Here is a 27,252-nt window from a genome sequence, read left to right as displayed (position 1 = left end):
GCCCCGATTTCCCGGAGCTGCTCAGAGGCAGAAGGCACCGGCTGCCCGTCTCACCCACTAATCCGCTCATTCAACAAAATCCTTCAGGGAGTGGCTCAGACGCGCCGGGCGGTACTGTGCGATCCTCCCGGGGGCCGGAGACTCCTGCTGCTTCTCCCAAGGGGCTCAGGATGGAAGGGGGTGCTCACAGGTAAATCACGGGAAAGGGGAGGGGGAAGCCTTCCCAGAGGGTGAAGTGCCTCGCTCAGATTTCAACACTATTTATTTTTTGTGAATAGTCAATGTACATGTATAGCAAAAAAAAATTGAAGGCATAAAAAGAAGGTGTTCAGCAGGTTGTAGGATACATGATCAATACACAAAAATCAACTGCTTTTTATATACTAGCAATAAATAATCCAAAAATAAAACTGATAAAATAATCCTACTTGTAACAACATGCAAAAGAATAAAAAGCTTAGGAATAAATTTAACAAAAGAAGTAATAAAGCCTGTACTCTGAAAACTATAAAACACTGTTGAAAATAAATTTAAAAAGACCTAAGTAAATGGGAAGACACCCAGTGTTCATGGATGGGAAGACTTACTCTTAACATGGCAGTACTCTCCAAACTGATCTACAGATTCAAGGCAGTCCCTATCAAATTCCAGCTGACTTCTTTGCAGAAATTGACAAGTTGATCCCAAAATCCACATGAAGATGCCAGGGGCCCAGAAGAGTCAAATTTTGAAAAAGAACAACGTTGGAGGGCTCACATTTCCTGATTCTCTTCCTCTTAAAACACAAACGGTAGGACATTATGGATACTATTCTGTATCTTGTGTCTTGCAAGCTTAAAATGAGTTTTAAAGATGACGAAGATCAGCTTCATTCACGGTGGAAGAGGGGGCAAAGCCATGTTGAGACTTTCAAAATGGAATGTCCTGCTCAGACACGCAGGGCTCTGCTGTGGCGTGGAGCAGAGGGGCTGCAGGGGAGCTGAGAGGCTGAAAGGGCAGGCGGGGTCCAGGTTGTGGGGGGTGGGCCTTGGGGCTAAGCTGGGAGTGGTGGTGGTGAAGATTTGCGCTAAAAGGTATTGGGGGTTCCTGAGAGTGTCCACCAGGAAGTGACGTGAAGTGATCCCTCTGGGTGGGCAGGTAACCCAGTAGGAGGCAGGAAGACCAGGGAGGGGCGATGTGGACAGGGAAGCAAAGAGAGGGAGGAAGCCGAGTTGGGAAGGAAGGAGCCAGGATGAGTGAGGTTGCAGAAACAGAATTCACAGGGAGCCTCCCAGAGTGCTGAAGGGGCAACTGGGGGAGGGGAGGCAGATCACACCCCCCAGTCAGTGAGCACAGGTGGTGATAATAGTGCAGGGGTGGCGGAGAAGGAGTGCGGAGATTGGCGGGAGTTCCAGGAGGCTGCTGGAGTCCAGGGAGGCCTGACACTGGACAAGAGACTTGTGCCAGAGACAGCGATTCTGACCCATCAGCCGCCAAATGGTCCGGATGAGGCTACTAGGGGAGTGTAAATGGGCAGTGGGAGCCCCAGAAGGCTGGGGCTGACTGCTGGGGAACACTGATATCTAAGAGATCAAAGGATCTAGAGGATTCTATGAACAATATCTAGAGCTACCCTATACTCTGCGATGCTCTTACATCATGAGCTCTAAGTATACACATATAGTATCTTATCACTGCAAGGTAGGTTTATTTTCAATTACACAGATGAGACGCAGAGAAGTTGATGCAACTTATTCAAGGTCACACAGGTAAATGATGATGTCAGTGTTCAAATCCAGACCTGATTTTAAAATCCATGATTTGTCTGTCTGCTTTTCCCTCCTAGGGCTAAGCTGCCTTCTCAGGAAGAGCCGCCAGGACAGACAAGGACGCAGCGGAGAAGCTGGGAGACAGCAGGAAGGTGGGAAGGAGCAGTGTGCCGAGCCCAGTGCCCCACGGGTCTGCTCCTGCACCCTGAGGCATGGTGGCCTCAGAAGCAACTCCTCATGCCTGCAGGAGGGTACTGTTCTGCTGGGTTTTGTCAAGACAGGTTTGCCCTGGAAGGATGCTGGCCCCACATCTCCAGGCCACAAAGAGTCTGGAGATTTCCCCCCAGTTCTCCAGACACCTGTGGTTTCAGGCCTGGGGAGGGTCGGGGATATGAATTAGGAGCTGGGGGAAGGGACAGCACCCCTCCTTCCCACAGTCTCAGGAGCCAATGTTCCCTTCCATGCTCCTACCAGCTCACCTGCTAGGTTCCTCTCTGTCACACTGGAAGACAAAGTGTCATCTCATAGGCTTCTCCTCTTCTGCTCCTGAAGTAATTCCAAGACACCTCTCAAATTTTATGGAATCAGTGCAGACTTTGGAGGAAGACATGGGCGTCTATGACTAAATCCAAGTCTCAGCTCTCAGGCTGACAGCTGCGGCCTGGAGTTACTAGCCCTCTCTAGGCCCATTTGTTCCTTTCTAAGGAAGTGACAAAACACCCCTCAGGGCGGAGCCACTGTGCAGGCTGAATGAGAGAATGCATGCAAAGCTCCTGGCGCACAGCCCAGGCGGCAGAGAAGCTCCCTTCCCTCTTGTCCTTCGACCTGAGGGTTGCTCTGAGTTGGCCATGTCTCAGAGGAACCTGCTCTCCAGGTTCGTCTTCTCCTGTTAGAGGACTCCAGGAGTGCCCTCCCCAACTCCTGCCCCAGTTCTAACTGCTCTGGGTTCTCAGGGATAACCCAAGAGAGGGCCAGTGGAGGAGGCCAAGAGCAGCTTAGAGCAAGGGCAAGCCAAGATGGGAGAAGAGGCCAAGGCCAGTCCCCCAGTGAGGAAGGGGCCAGTGGCTGCTGGCCTGCCTGGTGGGGTGACCCTTCCTGGCTGTTAACATAGAAGGCTGTGCAAGTTGGTACTTATCTGGGTGCAGCTGAAGCAGATGCAGAGCCTGGACTTCTTTGAAATTACAGTGGCCATGCCCCCTTCCACAAGCAGTTAGAGGAATGAGTGTTGGACTGAGCCCAAACACCCGAGTTGCAATGCTGGGTTCCCTCTTTCTAACCAAGGGGCCCCAGCCTCACCAGGCTACTCTGAGACTCACCTGTACAGGCAGACAGACAGATGTGTGAACCTGAACGTCACTCTGGGGTGGCCTCTTCAGTCTAGGAAAGCTTGCTGGAGGTGCTGAGATGGGGCAAGAGGTGACATTTGGTGGGACAAAACCTGAGGGGGCCACAGATTCCTTGGGCCGACCTAAGAGATGGTGAGGGAAGGGAAGCCAGGAGCCTGCAGCTGGAGATAGAAACCTTACCTACAGGTACCTACTCTGCTCCCCCAATGCACCGCTACCCTTCCTGGCTGGTCACTTTGGTTGGTGATAATGTCATAGCACAGAGCTGAGAAGGAAGACTGCAACACAAAACGCTGCACAAATCATTACCAGTAAAGTGACCAGTGGCACAGTCTGGACTAGACTAGAGAAAACAAGGAATGTGGAATACTCCTCATTCAACCCATAAACTTCTCTGGGGCTCAGCAATCATCGAATAGCATCCCAGAACTTCCTCCCCAGATTCACACACATGCGAACTGTCCTCCTTTTGGCCATCTGCTTCTTGGTGTCAGTTTCATTTAAGGAATCACTGCACTAAGTTGATGGAACATTACTAAAACCTAATTAACATCCAGACTGAGTCTATCCAAGGCAAGAGATTTCTGCAGAAAATAAAATACCCTAATAACTTAAATTCCACGGTATTCATTCAAATTAATACTACAAATACTGTGTATCATATATGTATTCCAAGTTGAATAACTTTTTTTCTGAAAAAAGCCTATTAGACTCAGTCTATTTTTTTTTTTTTTTGGTATGCTGGATGGAAGGGATCACATTTCTTTTTTTTTCTATGTGAATATTCCATGATCGCAGCACCATTTGCTGAATGTTGGTTTTTTTGGAGTGCATGGGCTGAATCGAACCTGGGTCTTCTGCATGACAGGCAAGAATTCTACCACTGAACTACCCATGCACCCCAGAGTCAGTCTATTTTTATAGCAGATTTTACTTCTGATCTTATTCAATTCCCTTCCCCTAACTCTCATGTCTATCAAATGAGGAAACACAGGCACTGAAAAGGTCAGCTGATCTGGTCAGGGTGAAAGTCAGTGGCCAAGTCAGACTTTAAAACCAGGCCTCCCGATTTTAGGTCCAGTGCTCTTGCCTTTCTATCACAACTGCCTCCTGGTATAATATGATTCCATGAGCAAACAGGACACAGAAGCCATTTTTATCCATAGGGAATGCTTTCGACTTATACACTAGGAGTTCTAGTGCTTGCTCGCTCCCTCCCCATCCATCCATCCATCCATCCATCCAACTAACCAACCAACCAACCAACCAACTAACCATCTACCTGTCCATCTGTCTGTCCATCATCCATCCATCCTTCAGCGAGGGTCTGTCATGTGCCCTGCACCATGCCACATGCTGGGGACTCAGATGATGCTAAACTGTTACACTCCAAGAAAGCAGTGTCTGTGTTGAATCACTCACCACCTTAGACTAGGTCTAGCACAATGCCTGGCATAGAGTAGATATTCAACAAGTACTTATGGAATGAAAGAATGAATGAGTGGTCCCTGTCCTCAAGAAGCTATGGTCTAGCAGAGGAGACTAACATCAAGAGTAACAACTCGGCAAGATAAGGATCACAGCCCAGTCAAGAACAAAGTCAGGGGACTTGCCACTCAGCTGGCAGCAAGATCATTTGGTGCCTCCATCCGCGTGGGTGGTGAGCCGGGCAAGGCCTGGGGCTTCCCAGGGTGTCAGGTGTACACTCACCCAGCCCCTTCGTGAGCTGGCCTCAGTCCCTTCATACTGTGCAATCTTGATTTCCTTACAAGAGACTCACTGGTCTCTATAGGTTCAGTGGAACTTTGTAGAACATCATTCTGTTAACCTATTCTAGAGCTCTTTGAGTTTCCTTTTCTCCATTTCAACTCAATCTAGTTCAATTCGACAAACATTTTACCAGCAACTGCCATGTGCCAGGCCCTGGGAGACCCTTCCTCAGGGGCAGGGGCAGCCCCCAGTTGGCCTGCTGCTGTTAAGTCCATGTGGTGGTGCTCTGAGTTCAGGGAGTGGGGCCCAGGTAGCACAGCGCCCACTGTGGGCACACTGGCAGGGGCACAAGGAAAGCTGAGGCAGCTCACTACCCGTGGGTGCGTGCTATAAACTCTGAGAAATCTACCAACGGCTGCCGAGAGGATGTTAAAAATAATTACCCACTGAAAATATTAGATTTGCTCTGGATTGTTCATTACATACAATGGTTTAATAGGACTTTTATTGAATAGCTGCAGAGCTCTGGGCCCAAATCAATTTGCCATACATGCGGAATTTTGATGTATGCTGTTGACTTCCACAACACGGAGCAATTTGTAATAGCTTTGGCTCGCTGTTGTTTTCAAAGCTCCTGCTACATCACAAGCATTTATTTCTGACCACAAAATTACATTTATTCCACAGAAAGCAGCGCAGGGTCTTTAAGAGGTTAACTTCTGGAGTGCTTGGCTGCTCTCCAGCCCCCGGTGGAGAAGCCGGGCGAGCATGATGGCACAGGGCGGCGGCGGCCGTGATTTATAGACTGCTGAGTGCGCCCCTTTCCATAGCCACACACTTCTCCTTCCCTGTTTCCATAGATCACGGACTCAGCCTCAACATATCTGACTGAAATTGAATTTGGCTTCTCTCTCAACCGTTCATTTCCTATGTTATGCAAGGTTATATCCTTTTCTGCATGAGCAGAACCAAACCAGCTGCAGCTTTGGAGGAGAAAATGTGTTTTCAATTATGAAGCTGGCCTGAATATTGAACCACAGTTCTACTGCTCCCCTAATTGAGCCATCACGGAGTGAACCTACAGGAAGAAACCGTATTAATTGGGCCTCTGAATTTAACTATAAGATAATTAAAAAACACCATTGCCATCACCACAATTATCACCACAACCACCCCTGCCAGCACCTCAAGTCCCACACATAAGAAAAAGCCCAGGGGCCGGCAGATGACTGGCTGGGGGGGAAAGAAGACCCCCCAGTAAAGGGGTCAGGCAGGACAGCAGGCCGCGTGGGGTCCTTGGGATTCCTCTCCAGCCTCTGGTCATTCAGCTGGTCCTCAGGTGTCCGGCCCACTCCGTACCTGCCTGTCAGGGATGCAGGGGACAGTGGGCCCCGAGGCTGCAGGGCAGGGAGCCCAGCACACAGAGCTCAGTGAGGACTCGGCACAGGGGGAGGCGCAGCTCAGCCCAGCTCAGCATGGCAGCACCCACCAGCCCCAGGCCCGTGCGAAGCGCCGATTCCAGGAAAGGCCCAGGGAATGAAGGGGGAAAGTCACAGCTGGGAGGGTCAGGAAAGTGAATGAAGCAGGCAGAACTGCAGCCAGATCTTAAAGGGAGGAAACTGTTTCCACAGGTGGGGAAGAGCAGAAGGTTAAAATAATGGAGGCAAGTGGATTTAGGAAAAGGTCAGAGGCAGGAAGTCAGAAGCCATGTTCGGATGACAGCAAATATACTGGTTTGGCTGGAGCCGAATTTGGGACCTGAAGCCTGGAAATATATTTTAACGCTGAACCATGGAGCCTTTTACACATCAATCTAGGGGGCTGGAGGGTTACATGCCGGGCACAGAATCACAGAACTTCAGCTACAGAAAGAGCCTTTTGAGGGAATCCAGCCCAGCAGTTCCTAAAACTAGCTATGCATGCGGACCTGGTGGAACTGCAATTCGCAGGCCCAGACCTGTTTCCCTGCATCAGAACCTTACGTGGGGAGCCCGGGGAACCATGTTGCTGGAAACACACACAGGTGATTCCCATGCAGTCAGGACAGCGCGGGTCAGGGGACCGGCTTTAGGAGCCATCATCTGGTCTAAGGCTTCCTGACACCACCCGGCCCGCGGTGCTTGTACAGTCCTTGTTAAGAGCAGACACTGGGGGAGAAGAATACGTGAATGCACACCCGCCTGTGGATTTCAGAAGCATAAGGCATCGTATCGAGCAAGTTAAACTGTATCCGAACAACACAACTAAAATTTGAAGAGAGAATGTCTTCAGGCTCAAAACCAAAAGAGATAGACAAATAAGCCCGCCCAGAGATCAGGAGGGGAAGATTTTGTTTGGCTGGGATATTATGGGATGACCTGGAGGATCTGGCATTGGGTTGGGCCTTGGAGAAGAAAGGATAAGAGCTGGCAATACCCCTGAGAAATGGTCAGCCAGCCCGTGCTTGAACACTCCTGATAGCGGGAAACTTACTACCTTATATGGCAGCTCATTCCATTTTTTAACAGATCTGAATGCTAGAAAATTTCTCCTGCTGTTCTTGAGGATACTTGTCAACCCAAGTATGAGTCAACTGAGTCACAGTGAGTTTCAGGGCTACGATGAGCCGCCTTACAAATACCTCACCCATCCACACTCCTTTCGCAGACGAGGAGAACCAGACAAAAAGTTTGAGTGCCTGGACCCTCTCTCAGGTCCTCTAGCCCTCTGAGAAATGCTCCTTGGATAAACCATGCGGACACGCTGGCTTTATTTAGCAATGGCCTTTAGATCTGGACACTTAGATATGCTACAGCTTAACAGATACGGCTAAAGGATACACTTGAAACGCTTACTCACTTTTAACTAATTCACAGTGTATGTACCCAACTTAATCCATTTCATTTATTATTTGATTAAAAGCTGTCAAAATGCCCTGCAAATGTGCACAGGGCCCTTGCTTTTCCCTGCATGCAGATTTCTCCTTGGGACTGGATTCTTTCAAGTGAGCTTTCTATCAGTCCACAAGACCGCCACATGACCTGGCCCTGCTGGCTTCCCCCCATGTGCACTCACTCAGTCTCTCCAGGCTCCTCCTGGCTCTCCCACACCCCGAGCACTGTCTCCCTTCAGAGTCTCGGCACTTGCTTCTCTCCTGACACTGTTTCCCTGGCCCTCTGCACGGCGGGTTTCTACTCATCACTCAGATCTTACTGCAAACATCACCTCCTCCAAGAGGCCTTCCATGGTTATGCTCTCTGAAGAAGCTGCCCTGCTCCTGAAGCTCTACCCCACCGCCCATCTGGTTCCATCACTGTCTCTAACAGTGCGCTCTTCGTATTTAGTGTCTTTTTTCCTTCATTAGACTTGTATCTAGGTCTTGAAGCTTCTCAGTTGCGTCTGCTGCTCTGTCTATGGACCTATTTGGCCCACAGCTGTGCAGAACAGGTTCTCAAAGAGTCTTTAGTGAGTGAATAAATGAATGGATATAATTTTTGTTGTGATCTGAGAGTAAAACCCAGCATCAGAGACAATGTGGGATTTTGCATGGCTGGACTGCAGCTTTGAATACTGTTGGTACGTTATGGGTACAGCAGACCTTAGGTAAAAAGGGAAGTTTCACACTGTTTCATGGTCTGTCACGTGGGTCACACAGCAGGTACCACAGTGATGAACCCAGGCTCCACTTCTCTAGGTTGTAGCGAAGTATCTGGCTAGGTTATGGGTAGTAACGTACACATGGGAGAAGGCACTGTGCTTTAGAATTTAGATACAGGACGGGCTGGTTGGCAGGGGAGGGAGGTGGGAAGCAGCGTTTACTTCACTGCTGGGAAGTAAAGCACCTTACAGAAGGTGCACACCAGAGATCCACACCTGCAGCGGGGCAGTTGGACAGAAACCACGGAGGGGCAGTGGGCAGCGCCTCTCCCCAAGCAGCAGCAGAGAACACTGAAGGGCCAGGCAGACCCAGGTTCTAGCCTCAGGCCTGCCATGATTAGCTGTGTGTCTCCAGCTGATTTAAGTGTCCTCTCCAGGCAAGTAAATCTATAAAATAAGGATGGTGCCTCCCTCTGTCACTGCTTTGGTAGCCACTAAACTGAGGGCTCACTGAGGTCAAGCACTGGGCCTGGGTGTACAGAGGAGAGGATGTAGACAAAGACCACCTACTGAGAGTGGTGGGCACAAAACACACAGATGAATTGAGAAAAAGTACTCTGAGCAAAAGTGTAAGATGCTCCAGGAGCAGTGAGAGGGCTTTAATTTAGACTGGTAGTCAGAGGAGACTCACTGAGGACCGACGCATAAGTTGAATCTGAAAGCATGAGCAGGAGAGGGCCAGGCAGGGAGCAGGGCAGGGCTGAGCAGTGGGAGCTCACGCACCCAGGCTCACGTGAGGACTGAGCTGAGGCCGGGCTGGGGGGCTGGGACGGTGGCAGCAGCCAGGCCAAGGCACCCCACAAGGGCATTGGGAGCCACTGGAAGGTTGTAAATAAAAAGGATTTGCCGGGTCTTGACTGTTGCATGGAGAAAAGCTGGGGGGCTGGGGAGGGGGAAGGAGTAGAACTACAGAGCAATTAGGAAACCAATCTAATGGTCTAAGTGGCACCCAGCAGTGGCTTAGAGCAGGGTGGGTAGGGTAGGGACAGAAAGGACCAGGCAGACCTCAGATGTACTTTGGAGGCAAGATAGAGGAGACACAGTGTAAGAGAGAGGGGAGGGTGTCCCAGGCTTCCAGCTTTTGGGAAAGAATGGAAAGGAGGAAATGTAAGCAGGGTGGAAGCTGGAGGAAGGGGACGGGGCTCTGCCTGTAGGGAAACTCAGAGGGACTCTCAGGTAGCCTTCTCTCCTGGGCTCCACGCTCCCAGGCCTGGGCTGGAGGGGCAGCCTGAGAGCTCTCAGCATAGGGCTAATGGTGAACAAGGCCGGTCAGAGGGTGGCCTGAGGAGGAGGCGCTGTTCAAGGAGACGAAAAATCAATAGGCAGAGAAACAAAAGGAAAGCCCAGAGGACATGTCACAGGGTGTCAAGAGAAGAGAACAGACCCAGAAAGGAGCCAGCAGCCTGCTGAGCAGGGAGGAGGGCAGGCCAGTGCGGCTGGGTGGCTGAAGACCACGGAGACAGCCTTTGGAGGAGCCCAGCTGGAGGCCTGCTCTCTCTCGATGCGGTGTGCATGGCGGGGCCTGGATGCAAGCTGCTGAGGACAAGCCTGGCCACAGCAGAGGCCGAAGACCCAGGAGAGGAGAGGACGAGGATCCTGCGAGAGCAGAAGGTGGACTCTGGGGCGGGTGCTATGGAACTAGGATTTAAGGAAGGGACACCTCCTGCTGTGGAGAAAGGGGAGGGCAAGAGAACAGATGGATGCAGCTTTGTAATCCGGGGCGGGGAGAGAAAAGAAGTAGCTGCACTTCAGATTTGTGAACGCTGGATGAGCGTATGCTTGAAAAGCACAGCATAGCGCTGGGACTTGCTATGTGTCCCACGCATGGGAGTTTGTGAAGCAGCCATTTGCCCGGAAGATGCAAATGTAGCAGCTGACATGCAAAGAGAAAGGAGAAGCTAACAGTCAGCTCCTGATATGCAAAAAGGAACTACAGAGCAGCTAATGCCTGTAAGCATGGTTCTTATTTTGAAAGAAATACTGCATTCACACAAAATAATCCATGAAGAGTAAGGAGTAAAATGAACACTTATGGGCGGGAGCACTACTAAAACCCTGAGAACTTCCTGCTGAATCTTTTCTTACTTTTCTTTATGATTTTATTATGTATGTATCCCTAAATAATATCAGTTTAGTTTTACACATTCTAAAATTCATCCCCTTTGTCCTGCTTTGTTATATTCCATCAACCAGCTACATCATTATTTATTTATTTATTTTTAATTTTTCTAGTACGGACAGCTTCCACTTGTTGACTCTTCTCAAACATTCCTGAACTACTTGAATTAATTCAGGGTATATAAACACTAGGAGTGGAACCACTGTGTCAAGATACATGTGCTACTTTAACTTTGTTAACTAATGTCAAATTGATTTTCAAAAAGATTAAACCAATTTAGATTCCTATCTTGACGTTTCAATCTTGGCTAAGCTGTTAAGTATGAAAAATCTGCATTTACATTATTCTAATTCGTATTACCCTAATTATTGTCGAAGTTTAGCATCTTTTCATATTTACTGACCATTTTGATTTTCTCTTCTGAGAATGCTGATTATGACTTTTGTCCACTTTGCTGTTGGATGTTTGTCTTTTTCTTACTGATACATAAACATTAAACAAATCTTTTCTGAACACTAATACTTTGTCAATTGTGAATGAGGCAGCTTTCTTCTCCCAGCTTGTGGCTACTCCTCATATGCCTGCAGATGCTCAGGACACAACTGTAGGGGGAGCCTTTCACAGGGTCGGCATCTGCCTCTTCACTGTCATAGCCATTCAGGCGAGTTGGAACTTTTATCATATAAGTCTCCAACAGATGACATAAAATATTTTGAGGAAGAGACTTTTTTCTAATTCACACAAAAGTACCAGGACACAAAGCTGTCCTAGGCTTATTGTTTCACTTGCTTTAGGGTGACCTTCCATGGAAAAAACTCTTATTTTTAAATTTTACTGTAGTTGAATGCACCAATCTCTTCCTTTATAGCTTCCTGTTTAAAAATATACCTAAAATACTCTGAAGCCATCACATTCTATATTTTCTTTTAAAGGTTTGAAGTTTTGCCTTAAATCAATATAAATTTATGTTTGCATATGGTGTGAGGTAGGGATCAAATTTCATTTAATTCCACACAGATTAAAAATCACCAGAGGACCATTTATAGAACAGTCACCCTTTCTTGACTGATCTACAATGCCCCCTTCGCAACATATTTGGCTTCTATGCATATGTGGGGCAGCTGGTTTTTTTCACCACGTTCCACTGTTTCATACCTTTGTGCCAACCTCTGCAGTTTTGACAGTCTGGTAGGGCAAATCCTCCATCTTGTTTTTATTTAATAGTATCGTCACTATTTTGGATCAATTGCTCTTGCATGTAAATTCTGGGGTCTGGCTTTTAAGATCCATGAAAAATCCCATTGGAATTTTGATTGGAGCGATAATGACTCATTCTATAATCAATTTGGGAAAAATTACAACTTTAATAATGGCTGGAATTTTTATCCTTGAACACATTCTCTCTCTATTTAAACTTTCTTCAATAACCTCTGATACAAGGGTTAAACTCTTCTCTGGAGAGAGTACCTATATATTGTTATATTTATTTCTAGATACTTCTAATTTTTTATTGCTATTTCCAATGATATCATTTTTGAATCTTAAATTTTCAGTTTCCTGTTGAAATAGAGGTACATAATTATTTTGGTATACTGATTTTTACCAGCAACCTTATTAATTAGTAGATATACATATGAAAATAAGTTTTATTTCTTCTGTTACAATACAGTACTTCTTGTCTTCTATGCTAGCTAAGACTTCAGTACAATGTTAAATAAAAGTAACAAGAGTAAGTTTCTTGTCTTGTTTCTGAATTTAAAGAGAATGTTTTTAATACCACTGGGTATGATATGATTGATGTAGGCTTTTGATAAATATCTTTTACCAGTTAAAGCAGCCCCCCTATATTCCGAGGTTGCTAGTAGTTTTTCATCACAAATCCGTGTTGAATTTTATCAAATTACTTTCCTATAACTATTGAGATGTTATTTTTTCTCCTTTAATCTGCTAACGATACAAATTCACATAAATTGATTTTGTAACATTAAACCAAATCGCATTCTTGGGAGATGCCAAGCTTGATGGATTAAGGTTACTGATACCTTTTTAAGGACTTCTGCACAGCTATTCATAAATAAAATTGGCTTTTAATTTTCCTTTCGTGTACTGTCCTTATCTGGTTTGGGAATCAAGTTATATTATTCTCATAAAATGAGTTAGGAAGTGTTCTCCTCTTCTATTTTCTGAAGGAGTCTGTAAAAGACTGGAAGCATTTGTTTCAGGAATGACTGACAGAACTCTCCCATAAAAGTGTCTGGACCTTGAAGGAAGATTTTTGTAACAGTTTTAAGGGTATTCAGGTTTTTATATTCTTGAACCATTACTGGTAAGTTACAATAGTCTAGGAATTCCTCCATTTTGTCTAAGTTTTAAAATTCATTGACATAAAGTTGCTTATAACGTTCCCTTATCATCTTTTTAATCTGGGTTGTAGCAGCAGTGTTATCCCCATTTTCATTCTGATCATTATTTTTTTCTTGATTAGGAAAGCAGTTTGTCAACTGTAATAGTAGTCTTTCCAAAAACACAACTTTTGGGTTGTTTCTCTTGGGTCTTTGTTTTCCTTTTCATTCATTTCTATTCTTATATTTATTATTATTTATTATATCTAGTATTTCCTTCTTCCTATTTTCATTGAGCTTATTCCATTGTACTTTTATAATTTCTTAAGCTAGATGATTAGCTCATGAATTTTTCAGTCCTTTATTTTCTCCTCTTCAATTCAAGCACTGAATGATTTCTTAAGAGGCTTTTCCTCCCTAAGGACACTTGGTCTAAGCCACAACTCTCCTCTTGCCAAGCAGTCCTAAGCCAACTCCTCACCACCCTGACGTCCCAGTCTAGGACCCCTCCTAGGGAGAGAAGCAAGGGAAGGAGACAACTGGGGGGACTTACAATATTCCCAGGGAGTATGTCACTTCACTGAAGGGACTGTTTAAATTACTGTTACTAGAATAAGCTTAAAATTGGGTTGGCCTTTTAGGCTAGTCCCTTACTCTTACTCCCAACCAGCTGGCTGGGTTCAGGGAGGACAGAGAACTAGGTACAGCAATAACTAACTCAAGACATCTAATTTCACTGTGAGTTCAACTTAATGACTCTGCCATAATAATTATAAATAATTATTATGATTACAATATTTCTAACTTTTCAATCAAAGGTAACAAATATGGTTAAGTATCTCATGGGGTCTATTTTGTCCCTATTAACAGCAACACATTCTAAACAAAGAGTGAAGGCAAATGTTTTAAAAAGTTCATGGGAACCACACTGTTAAATCATTTATTCAATAAACAGTTTTGAGAATCCGGTTTTGAGTTTCAGGATCGGTGCCAGCTGCCGGGTCCACAGTGTTGAACGAGACAGGGCACAGTGGTCGCCTCTGCACACTTATGCCCCAGTGAGGAAAAGGACCAAGGAGCAGGCAGCCCCATCCAACTAGTGCAGGGTGCCATGGGAGGCCACGGCGGGGGGAGCCCAACCTCTAATTTGGGGGTCAGGGGGACCTTCCTTGAGTAAGTAACACTGGAACTGAAGTGAGCCAGGTAAAGTGGAGGTGGGAAGGAGGGTTTCTGGAACCAGATCAGCTTGTGTGAAGGCTTCGAGGCAGGCGAAGAAGCCTGGAATTTTCCAGAGTCAGCTGGTATATCAAGTGATAGGTGATAAAAAGGTGAGAGGGGTCCAGAAGGGTGGTCAGTGACCCCATCATGCTGGGCCTTTGAACCACTTGAAGGTTGGAGTCTGGACTTCACACTGGGAGCCACGGGAAGACACTCGAGGGCGTCAGGGCTACCTGAGTTGAGCTGCTTTCTATAATATAAACTCCAAAAGGAAATGTTCTTGCTGGACCCTAAAGGCCTACGTGAGTCCCTCACCGTAAGCACACTTTGCTTGTTGTTACTGTTTAGTTCTGTCTGCTCTCTGTCGCGTCTCAAAGAAGGGAGGAAGAAACCTCTACCAATTCTGGGGTAGTGAAGATATTCTCAATAATACCACAAAAGGCCATATATTATTTAACAGAAACAATGCAATTAGCAGAGGCTTGGTAAATATTAATTAATGGTGTTATAAAAATATTTACTTTTCTAATAGCCTTAAAAAAAAACGGGCAAATAAGGAAGACTACTTGTCTTTAGACAACTCAAATTTTTAATATATTCAGAAGCAAACCTACTATCCCATCCAAAATGTGGGATGGACTGTAAGATAATTGGCTTAGATCCTTCAAAAATATCAATGTCATTAAAAAAACAAAACCAAACCCACAAAGGTGATGGGGTAGACAGAGTGCCCTACTTAAAAGAGATACAGAGAGATACAACTGAATGCAAAGTGGGAACCCGACTGGATCTCGCGTTTGGGGAAGGACAGTTAGAAAACACATTTTAGGGGTAACTGGAGAAATCTGCTTTGAACTGGAATGAGATGTCATGGAATTACTGTTCATTTTCTCAGGAGCACTACTTGTGGTTATACTGGGGACTGTGCTTGTTTTGAGGAGAGGCATGTGTGTGTGTTTGAGGACACAGGGCCAAGGCCTGTAACTTACTTTCCACAGGTCAGCAAAAGGATGGGTGGGCTGGGGGCAAATATGGCAAATGTTACTGGGGGAAAACACCATAAAGGGTGCACAGGTGTTCACTGTACTCATCTTTCCACTTTTATGTAGATTTGAAATTTTTCAAAAAAGAAAAGAAACAAGCAAACAAACAAACAAAAAAACACCGAACCATGGGTCTCCCAAAGCTGCAGGTGAAAGCACAGATAAGATTCAATGTGTAGGTGTATGGTCACAGCTTTACTCATAAAATGAGGGTCTGGAGATACAATTCTGAGGAAAAGACTATTCAAGCACCTCCACAATCTAGTATTGATACCTATGCATTCCCAGGCTAAGTCCACCAGGCCTTCCCTGGGCAGGACACTGGAAACAAAAAGGTGAGCATCTGTCACGCTTCCCAAAGGTTCCGCCATCACCAACAGCCCGCGCAGCCTCCTGCTCTTTACAGGGTTCCTGCAGCCTCTGGGACCCGCTCTCTGGCCCCCACCACGTCTTCCCATTTGCCCTCATTCGCCTCCTCACCTGCTTCTCTCACCTAGGTGCTGAGGAGGTTGCCAGGCAGAAGCCCCGAGCCCTGGCCACGGGGGTCCAGCTTCCAAACCAGCGTGCTCCGAAGGCCCCCCCACCCCCCCCATTGCCCCAAACTGAACTGACTTCTCCCCTCCCCTTCCCCACCCCTTCCCCACTGCTCCCTGTGAACTGGGTAGGAGCAAGAAAATAGAATTCCTAAGGCTGTAACAAGGTCCTTTACAGGACTTTTAGAAAACTTCTCTACATCTCCCCATCAGTCTGGTATTGTTATCACTTCCATTACCCTAGTGGGAGAGGCCAGAGAGGCGAGGAACAACAACGAAAACATTTCTGCTTTTCTCCATTCACTGGATCTCTACCCAAAGGACTGACACGGCGCTTGTGGGTGGGCCCAAGGCCCCAGTCCACCTTGCGGGCACTGCCCCTGCATGCAGGTAGTCGTGGCGGGGGTCAGTCTCGGGTGACCTACTGCCCACCTGCCATCCTGGGAGGTAGCTCGGCCCGTCTCTAGGACCTGCTGGAAAAACGAACTCAGATTGACTCCCCATGGATCCTCCCTGTTCCCCTTGTTGCCAGCCTTGGTCTCTCACCCCACCCCTTCCTCACCTGAGCCCACGGCGGTGGCAGTACCAGACAAGCTTGAGGAACACAGCAGGGCCCCGAGTGAGCTCCAGGAGGACTGCTGGCTCCTAAAGCTGTGCCTGGGCAAGCTCAGCGTACTGCGGGGAACCCAACCACACCAAGCCGCTTCCCCGCACCCAGCGCGCCTTCTCGTGATCCCAACCTGGCTTCCTGGTATGTGAGGCTTTCCCTGAGAGCCCAGTGGAAACCCACACTGCGTGACCCCGGATGGGTGCACTCGGAAAGGCTCCCTTTGCATTGTAACCTTCCATCGATGGCTTTTATTTAATGTGAATCAAAAACATATATATTTATATATTACATACATATATACTTATAAATTAAACATAGACACTTACCTCTCCTTGGAAACTCTTCAGCAGTGGCGCTACCTGCTTGCGCAAATCCTGGAGCAGGAGGGACAGATCAGGAAACAGCCATTTGAAAAGGAAAGAAAAGGGGAAAATTTGTTAAGGCTTCCTAAAAACAGCTTTCAACTCAGGGCCGGATACCAGCCTATGGCAATCCTGGCACCACTCGTGTCCCTTCATTCCTGCAGCATAAGGGGTGCAGACTGCTGCATATTGATTTGAATGAATTTGCTTAACATAACTAGATTTTATTTCTATGACGTCCTGGCTATACATTTTGTATATGCTACGGACTAAAGTTTTAGCTGATATGTCAATGTAAGTAGGCAGAGAATTTGCTCAGGACGCAATGTGACATGATGACTGTTGTTTCTACCTGAATGGGTTTGGGCCGCCGTCCTATGGTTTTGCTGTGATTTGGGTGCACAGTTAACGGGAGATACGGCCCACTTCGAACCCATGTATATGACACAGGCACTGGGACTTTTAGCCCAGGTGCCAGTCCTCGTTTCACAACACTCAGACATCCTACAGGCATTCACCCATGATCTCTTCAACAGTATTTTACTATCCCAAAATTAAGTAATTGAAAAAAAAATGTCCCACGAGATGTGACACTCTGCAAAGACTTGAATAAGGTAACTTCTTTACAAGCATGTACGGTATCTACTCGGCATGACCTACGCGCCAGATCAGAGTCATCGTGGCTGGGACAGGCCTAGAAATCAAATGTATTTTAAAATTCCAAGGCTGACTCTAATGTACAGCCCCCAATGAAAATCACTAGCACAGGTAAAGACAGACACGTATTGATCAAACCATAATTCAGGAAGAAAGCACAGGGTTTTTTTCAAAAAAGGAAACCCAATGTTACAGGAGACATAGGAGGGAAGATAAATTCAGACTAAGTGACGAGGAGCAGCTGCAAGGAGCCAGGAGCCTCTGAGTTGGGGAGAAAGGGGGATTTTCAGACACAAATGGGCGTGGACCAAAGCCTCCACTCCCAGCCCCCTCGACCCCGAGAGGGTCAACTACGAGAATGCCCTGGGGAAATGGGAGCCTGGGGAAATGGAAGCCGGGATTCTCTCCAGAGCTCACGGGCCAGGCGTGGAGCAGTGAGGAGGGGGGACAGTCTCAGGACTCAGAACAGAGAAGGCAGAGTAGGAGAGCCCTGCTCCTGAACTCGGGCCCAGCACCGTGGGAACACAGCAGGGGCCACAGTGCCTGAGCTTCAGGTGCCACCTGTAAATGCTGAAGGGTTAACGATGACTTCTGAGTAGGAGAAGGGATGAAGGAGACAAAATTAAAGCAGGGAGCACAGTTCCTGGTATGCAGGAAACTATTTTTCTTATGATGAGCAGTGTCATTCTTTTCATTGCAGGGAAAGTTTTCTAGCAAATGTGAAGTTCCCCTAAGGGGTCTGGGAGCTCCTGGAGGCGGTGTTCTCCGGCACTGGGGTTTTCAAGCATCATGTGAAGGCGACTGAAGAGAGAATTCATGCATGGGGAAGAGGAGGGGAAGAGGAAGGGCAGAGGGGAGGAGAGTGTGGCCCTCAGCCTCTCCACTCTGGGCGCTGCAAGTCTCTAAGTAGCCCAGGCCCCTGGCCTGCAGGGCCCCCAAGGTGAGCCGGCCTTGCAGCCGACAGTGAGCTCACCTGGGCACCTGCTCCCCTGGTGACTGACTGATGGCATTTTGTTCCCTCAGCCAAGCTGAGCACAGCTACCCCCTTCCAGACTGCCTGCCAGGTGCCGCAGGAGGGACTTGAGGTTTACCCTCCTCAGTGGCCCTGCCAACACGAGGGAGTGATGCCCACATGTTACAGTTCAGGATGCCCGAGGCTTGGGAACATAAGGGAATTCATCCAGGGTGACACAGCAGGCAGAGTTAGGATCTAAACCTGCAACTCTCTCCAAGGCCATGCCACAGGGAGATTCTGCAAAGGCATCACTCTCCGGGCCAGGTGGGATGCCACTGGGACACCACGGGCAGCAACAAGGGATGGGGAGGGGAATCTAAGCACCACTCCAAAGGCCTCTCAATGGGGCCAAACCCAGAGGGGATGAGGGAAGGCAGGGTGTGTGTGTGTGCCTGGAACGAGACAGCTAGTGAGGCCAAGGGGCTTGAGACCACATCAGTGAGGGGCACAGGAGAGCACGGAGGGTGCCTGCAGAGAGGAGGGCAACGATCTGCTCAGGAGGCGGGGGTCCAGGCCCAGGTGTCCAGGGGCTGAAATGGTGCCTGTGACCAGGCACAGTCCCAGGTCAACCCTAACCCCAGCAACCGACACACAACCAGCCTTCATGAGAACACACGCGCAGAGGGTGAAGGGATGACAAATTACTTCCATATCCTCTTACAGCAGTCCAGGAAGGCAGAGGAGCTGTGCCTCCAAAACAACCGTAAATAAAGCAAACTCATCTCTGGCAGCTCCCAGCTGACCAGATCGTTTCTTTGGGCATATTCACGTCTCACAACAGACTTACTAATTAACCTCTGGGATACTGAAGATGGACATTTATTTAAAGTCAGGGGGAAAAAAAGCCATTACATATTCACATGTACACAGTCGCAAACCAATGCTTGCACACTGCAAATCACCAGTCAACAGCCACTCATTACAATTTCATCCTCGGCAGTATGAGAAATTCCATATCCAGTTCCGCTCCTGCAAACGTCATCCTAATGTTAGTTTTGTACGGAACTAAGGAGACCATCTACGGTGCTCAGTTCTGCCTCCAGGGACCCCACATAGTCACAGCAAGGACCTGCCATGCCTTCCGGTCCCGCTGAAGCCGAGCGCCCTTTCCATCAGGACAGCCGAGACCAGCTGGCTCTCCCGCCACTGGTTTCAAGCCTTCCACCTACAGTTTTCCACAATCACAACTCAACAAAGTGGAGCTCACTTTCAATCAAAACCACGTTACAACAAATAATTAGGAACTTAATAATTTAGTTACAATTACTCAGTTACAGGGTTTTCAACATTGTTCTCTATTTTCTTTCCTTCTGGACCATTTGTTGAGCAAAAAGCAAGTGATATCTGAACACACAGAAAGGGATGTCCTTGGGATTATTAATATTAGATGTCAGCAAAAGCTAAGATAGTGCATTTCAGCCTCTCTCCCTTGAGTACATGGCAAATAGGGATGTTTATATACAGATGCATCTGTGTCAACAGGGTTTTCATTATTCTCCAAACCACTGATTCATAACTCACTTTTTAGATCAGGAAACTGGTCAGTAAAACGCTATTAAGGAACTTTCTAGGTAATGACAGTTGCTGAGGAAAACCACTCTGATTTAAATGCAAAATAGAAACAAACTCCGAGTCACTGTGCAGTGTCCGACTGTACCTCTGAGGCACAAAACACACATTTGTTTTCTGCCCGTTCTGGGCTTCAAGCTATCACTGCCCTCCTCTGTGGGGTCTTGAGCCTCTAATGTCCCCGCGACTTCCCTTCCATCCCTCCCCACCTGCAGTGTGTGGGCAGGCGGCCGGCCGTGCACCCCAGAGCTGAGCTGACATCCCCCCAAGCCTACTTCTGTCCAGGAGAAAAAGGGCTCCCAGGATGTCGCTCCCAATGGGAAGGGCAACTAAATGCATCTTCAAGGTCATCCAATGATGCCTGTTTTAAAAATATTACATAATTCGGCTTTTCCACACGTGGAGCCTATGAAGTTTCACTAGACTTGACAAATGCCCCTTTCGCTTTCTGTCCACACTAACTTCAACATTGTTTCTGTGGGACAACCCGGGCTCCATTTACAACGCGCTGCCTGGCTGCATCTCCGGGCACCTCACCCCCCACTGCAGTGGCCCAGGAGGGGACAACGGGCAGGGTGGGTGGGGGAGGGCTGGACCCGGTCGCCCGCAGAAGCCCAGTGGCCACTCCCCTCCAGCTGGCGCCCCATCTCCAGACCACCTCACCCCACGATCATTCAGCTCGCATCTGCTTCATTGCGTCCATGTGGTGATGGGCTGGGATGCACCTAATCCTGGATGGGGGCCAGACAAAAATACAACATGGACCCAAATGTACAACCCCAGGAAGTGTTTACGTATAAGCACGCTGCATGCTACACACTGAGGACTGGAAATGCCATCTCGAGGAGTTTCCTGGCCCTTGGCTTCCCTCTCACCATACTCAGGACAAAGCAAGAAAATCCTGACAGGAAAATGCTTTAGGTAGATATTTGAAGAAAGTCACTACGCAATGTAGAGTATTGGTTAAATTTGATACCATCAAATGTAAGATACAGTATTACTTTATGACCACTCGGAAAAAAAGGCTGCTTATTAAATTGCAATGTCATTGATTATAATACTCACTTGATTTTAAAGGTGGTAAAACAGGTAAGAGTGCATATATTATAATTCATAAATAATAGGTACCAAGTTTTTGTGGTTTTTTTTTAATTACAGTGGCCTATATTTTAGGTATTACAATCATGTTTAAGAAGGGTCCTTGTCTTTTAGTGATATGTACTAAAATACTTATGTATGAAATACAACTTTTACTTCAAAATAGTCTCCCTGGAAAGGGTAATAGGTCGATGAAACAGAATGTTTATAAGTGGACAATTTTTTAGCTTGGAGAATGGGACAAACATCGGGATTCATCTTCCGTAGCTCTGAAACATGAAATACATGTTTAGAAACTGTTTCACTGAGGTACACTAAGTCTTTATCTACTTTGGCTGACCAATCAGAGAGAACAGGACAAGCAGAGAACTAAGAGACTGGGGAGAGAGCCGCCCAGCTCGCCTTCCCGTAAACTGTAAGCTCAGAGCGTGTTAACCAAAGTTTCCCTCACCATAAGTGAAACTGGAGGGTCGCTTGGCCTGCAATGCTGCCAGAGACTGCCATGGGTTCCTGGCCACAGGGAGACGCCTCCCAATGCCGCCTGCGGCTCTGGTACCATCCCGGCTGAAACCAAAGACTGGGCCGCCGCACGCTACAGGTGTGTGCGTGTGTGGGTGCTACAGCTGGGAAGATGCTGATAGCTGGGGAGATGCTGACAGCTGGGGGGACACTGACAGCTGGGGGGCTCTACAGCTGGGGGGATGCTGACAGCTGGGGGGACACTGACAGCTGGGGGGCTCTACAGCTGGGGGGATGCTGACAGCTGGGGGGACACTGACAGCTGGGGGGAAGGTGCGAGTAACGGTATTAGCGGAGCAGTTGGCTGGTGAGTAAATTAAAAATTTACTCACCAGGCTTAAGGGGATGCCTACCGTGCAGTCCTGCCAGGCAACGGCTCTAGGAGTTAATTCCCTGAGGGCCAGATCTAAGGAGCAGTTCCCGACCCTGAGGCACACTTGGGACAGGAAGAAGGGCTGACGCGTCCTCTCCCTGGTCTGGCCAGTGTCTTCAGACCCTAAGTGAGAAGCACCCCAGGCCTGAGAGCCCGTCCCCCCAACCTGTGGCCCGCATCTGCTCTCCTGTCCCCCGCTCTATCCACCCCTGTGGGAGGTGCTCGGCCAGCCCCCATGCCCCCTCCTGCCCTGGACGGTGGGCTCTGGGGGTTCCTGACTCCCTCAGCTCCCAGCACTGTCTCCCTGCCTGACTCGCGTTGCACGAGGCGCCTCCTAAGAAGCCCTCAGCCACGGCGGAACAAAGTCTAAGAGAACAAGGAAGGAGCAGGGGTTTAAGGGCCACAGAAACAGCCACTCCATCTCCACAGCCCCCGGGCCACTCCAAAATAAAAAGTTCTAAAGATTTCCAAAGGGGATAGAAATACCCAGATTCCAGGTTATACAGATGCTAGATACAGCAATCTGAATGATATAATTTCCTTTAAAATCAAGAAATTTCTGTATGGAGTAATTTCAAGGAAAAACACAAATGAGTTTAATTTCAGGAGTTCAGCTCACCATTTATATATATAAAAACATAGTAAATGCAATACTAAATTAGGTAGTCATTTAACCAACCTACAACTTTTCCAAAAGCAATAGTAAAAGGGTGATTTTTTCCAACAAGATATTTAACTAAACTGAAATGAGATAACCCCTTTTCTGCAAATTAGAGCCAAAATACTCAAGACACATTGGTCAAAAGCATCCAGCCATGGATTCTTTACCCTGATTCTAATGGATTTTGATGATGGTTGAGTCATCCTTATTAATAAAGAAAATCTCACCAACTATATCCTATCTAAGGCTAGTTTTCTTAACTGCAATATAAACATCTTTTCTAGAAGGAACTTCCACATTTATCTGTCAACTGTATTTTTATAAGGTAGCGATGGTGGCAGCACCAATGAGAGAATCATAATTATCTTTACAAGAAAAATTGTTCTTGATATTTCCTGAATTTCCCTGAACATCATTTTGAGAGCTATACTCCTTATTGTGTACAGAAGAGCTCAGACCAGGGGTAAAGCTTTAAAAACAAGACACGATAGAGTGTGTGATACACTGAATGTAGACCACAATTCAAAGTAGAGTCCAGTAGAAAGTGAAGGGTCTCTTTGTTCCAGGATACTGAAACCTTCACTTCCCATCTTATCATCAGAAGATGAATCATGAGGCTATCAATGGAGACCCTACTTTTGGTTACTTCTATAGATGAAGACATAGTTTTCCAGTCTTTGTGGCAGAAAAGGGTAATTTTAAATGGCATTTAAACTGAAGTGTTAAATAAAAAATATCTTTCTGTACAACAGCAGACAGTATCTCCTGGCAATTTCTCAAAGATTTTAGTTCACAGATTTGAGAAAATTCCATTAGCTTTAATTATTTATCAACAGTCAATTTAGATTACTGTTCTTGACCTATTTTCACAGTGTACGGGCCACCCAGCAATGAAATAAATGAATAGCCTTTTTCCGCAATGGTTGATTTTCTGAAATAACAGAAATCTAGTTTAAAGAAGGAATGAAACCCCAAACATGTAATTACCACAATATGGAACCTGCCACGCTGCCTTTGTAGCAGGATAAAATGCACATCTTTGTGAGTTTTTGGTTATTAAATAAAATTATCTTGAAAGGGGTAAACTCGCTCATGCTATAATTTCTTCCCATTTAAATTTCTTTGCTCCATTTAAAGCTTGTTCTTTAAAATCTCTGATACTGACGATGTTCCTCGCCACACCGCACCACGGGCAGGAGTCGGCTTGGTGGAGCCGGAGGGGAGCAGGCGCTCGGGTGGGCATCAGGCGCTCAGGTGGGCAGGCAGGCACTGAGCAGAGGGTGCCTGAGGGTGAATGGGGCTGGGGGGCCCAGCCATAGGGCGCCCTGCAGCCCATTAGGGAGGGGCCCCACAGAACCAGGCAAAGGGGGGACCCACTGAGTCCTGAGCAAGAGGGAGTGGGGCTCTTTCTCTAAGTAGACACGTCTGATGACACAGAGCAGCAGGTTTGCCACACTGGCTGACAGCGGACCTGAGGCGAACAGGCCGAGGATGGTGCCAAAGGAGAAGGAAGACAGGAAAGGACGGCTTGGGGATACACACAGGGAGGGCATGGCTCCAGGGAAGAACGACTGTGTGTGGTGGAAGCTTAGAGATAAGGCTGAGGCCCGCTCCGCCAGCAGTTCTCGGTGCCTGAGAGCTCAGGAGCCGGGGCTCGTGGCTCCTTCAGACACTGCGAGGAATCCACGAGGTCAAAACTCCTCCTGCTGTTTGTCTCACGAACGTCCGACGGCGTTTTCCAGAAGCTACGGGACTTGTGATGATGCCATCACTCTGACACTAACGGCAGGTGCGCTTGTCTTCTCGTGATTTTATAAGCGTTCAGTTGCGATCTCCAGCAGAGTCAGTGTTGACAGATACAGCTCTCATAAACCAAAGCTCTCAGGAATCTTCAATAAATTTTAAGACCAAAACATTTGAGAAATGGGTGCTCCAAAGTCTCTAGTTGGGAGCCAAGAACCACTCACTTTCAGTGTTTCAAGACTGTCCATGAGGACCATTCCGCACATGGCCCGCCGGGCAGCCCACAAGGCCTGACCCCCATGGCAGGGCTGCTTCCCTCGGCCAGGCTGCGTCGTCCAGTCCGGATGTCCCCAGGGGCCACACGTGCTGGGGCAGCCCACCCACCAGGAGGCCTTCCTGTCAGACCCCTGGCAGCCAGGGGCACAATGTTGCCCACTTCTCTGTCCTTAGGTCTGATTTCCAGGTCACTGTCAAAATAACTGCTCACATCCAAACCTCTAGATTTCAGATCTTTGAAAATATTGCTGTAATTTGTCAATATATCTAAATGTTGATAGATTTTTAGTTTCTCAAAGACAGAAATCACATATAATACTCATATTTTAATTTCACATTTCCTATGTGCCAGATCCCATGAAGGATTGGGGTGAAGGCCTTGCCACCACGGAGCTCACATCCAGTGAAAATGAGCGGGCGGACTCTCGGGGCCACATGCACCTCAACTCTGCTCCTGGAACCATTCACGGGGCTGGGTCCAGGGGAGACACTCAGTGGGCACTTCAGGAATGAAGGAGTGAGCCACGCAGATGCCCTCCCCCGACTCATCACGGGGCAAACCCTTACGGTTCGTGTGCCAGATGGGGTTTGTACCCCAAAGGGGGCCTTTCTGCCCTGAGACTCTGAAACAAACTAGGAAGTGGGGCTCCCGCTTTTTCAGATAAACCCAATGTGCAATCTATTTCAGGTCATCTTAAAGCCTCCCAACTTTTAGCCACCCTGCTTTGAAGGACGGGATCAAGAGATATTTTAAAAACCAGAAAGACTTTTTAAGATTTACAGAGCAACTGAGCCCACTGCCCACCCCATTCCCCAAGCTCTCAATGACAGCATCTCCATTCACAGGAATGGAGAGTTCAAGACTTCACTTGAGCAGCACGACGGGGCGGGGGCTACTTAGGTTTGTGAACAAAAAATCAATCCTGCACCTTCTAAGGTACAGCTCCACTCCATCCACATTTCTCCAGGAGAAATCATTTCATAAGTATATTAAGTGTCAGGAGGAAACTGATTGGCACATCCCTTGTGTTACATTTTTCCTTTAGACAGAAGCTTTAAAATCGAATCTGAAACATTCCCCTTCCCAGCTCTGGTGTCAGTGTTCTTTGGTTCCCCACCGAATGCCATACTTAAGTTTACTCATCATTTGTGTTCCACTGGCTTACCTAAAGTTAAGCAATTTGGAAAAGATATACCTTGGTCTCAGCTTAAATAATCAGCACATACTCACAAAGCTTCACAGAGCTGCTCAGAGGAATAATTACTAATAACGATTGGAAAATTTCCTAGTAGTGACAGAGCATACGGCAAATGCTTCCTCGGACCCTCCCTCAGGCGCACAAGAGGACACAGAGCCCGGTCCTTGGTCACTCGTGTCTGCACCAAGGGCTCCTAAGCTCACAACGGCGGAACAACGTACCTGGTGATCCACACGCAGCCAGCAGGTCGCACAGACGTGGGACCCAAAGTGGTCTGTAATTTTCCATGCATTTTCCTTTTTAGGAAATACTGCAGAATTACTCACTGGCCATCTGAGATACAGATCATAATTTCTTAATTTCTAAATGGAATTATCTACATCATGCAGATGGAAACGCAAGTCCAAGAAACATATTTAACTCAGTGGGCAACTCGAGAATTTAAACAAGACTTTATGTTTCAGGGGGCTGAGGGGCTTCCCAATGGATTACCTCAACCTAGCAAGTTTGAGGAGAAACACAGGCTTTCCAGGGCAAAGGAAGACTTCCTGCGGGTTTACTGGCCCTCCTCGACTCTACACCCCACCTGCAGACTACCACGGTGCTAAGAAAGGGACCCCACTGCACTCAACTAAAGAATATCAATTTGAGGGTCCAAAGAAGCACCTCCTTAGTCGCATCCAATTCGATCTAGCAGGTCTCGACACTCAGAGACCTGGAGATCAGAAGGACCAAGTGGATGGCGCCAGGAAAGGCCAGTTACATACTCTGCTGATCACAGTCAAACCACAAGGTCCAAAAGATGTCTGATCAGTCAAACTTTCACTTTTTTTCATCTACACAGCTCAGAAAAGTGTGTCCAAAACACAATTTTCTTGGTATTGGTTTGTATACCCAACTCTCCATTCCAAAGTGTGTGGCACACGTGCCATGTCACCATTCGCACGTCTAACAAGCAGACCTGGCTAGGGGAGAAACAGAGGCTGTGTTAGGGGAGCAAGAGGCAGGCCGAGGGCTCCGTGCTGCTGGCTCTTTCGGGTGCCACAAATGTAGCTTCCCAAGTCCCTTCCAAAGGCAGCCCCTGCATATTCCACAGAGTTGGTCCCTTCAAGGCCTGGTGCCCAGAGATGAGCCAGGGAAATAGATGACAATAACCAGACACAGCTCCAAAACCAGAGGGCTTGAAGTTAACAGGGGACTAGGTGCTCAGTTTCACACCATGTACCTGGACATGTTGGCACAAATCACACTTGACTCAATAACAGATTAAAACAAGAAGAGTTTGTATATGAGCAAATCAGCCAAAAAAGCACAAACCTCTCTTATTTCTGACATGGGAGAGGGAGTGACTAGCCACAAAAAAATACTGTATATGTGAACCCGGGTCTATAGAAAATTGCTATCATTCAGTGAATTATTATGTGTTTTGGTTAACAAATGGCATTAAAATACTTTTGGAATTCTGCTAGTAATCT

General features: G+C 47.4%; 1 protein-coding gene across 8 annotated transcripts in view; it reads right to left on the bottom strand.

The window, feature by feature from the left end:
- CUX1 (cut like homeobox 1) overlaps positions 1–27,252 on the bottom strand; it is a 361,508-nt gene that overhangs the window by 175,464 nt on the left and 158,792 nt on the right. For all 8 annotated transcript variants that reach the window (XM_077140853.1, XM_077140854.1, XM_077140859.1 and 5 more), the window contains one exon: positions 16,632–16,679. In XM_077140853.1, coding sequence (XP_076996968.1) covers positions 16,632–16,679 — 48 coding nt within the window. The remainder of the gene's footprint in view (positions 1–16,631; positions 16,680–27,252) is intronic.

This window comes from Tamandua tetradactyla, chromosome 23, assembly GCF_023851605.1.
Source record: "Tamandua tetradactyla isolate mTamTet1 chromosome 23, mTamTet1.pri, whole genome shotgun sequence".
Taxonomy (NCBI): Eukaryota; Metazoa; Chordata; class Mammalia; order Pilosa; family Myrmecophagidae; genus Tamandua; species Tamandua tetradactyla.
Note: the sequence above shows the minus strand (reverse complement) of the source record. Positions and strands in the feature narration are given on the sequence as shown.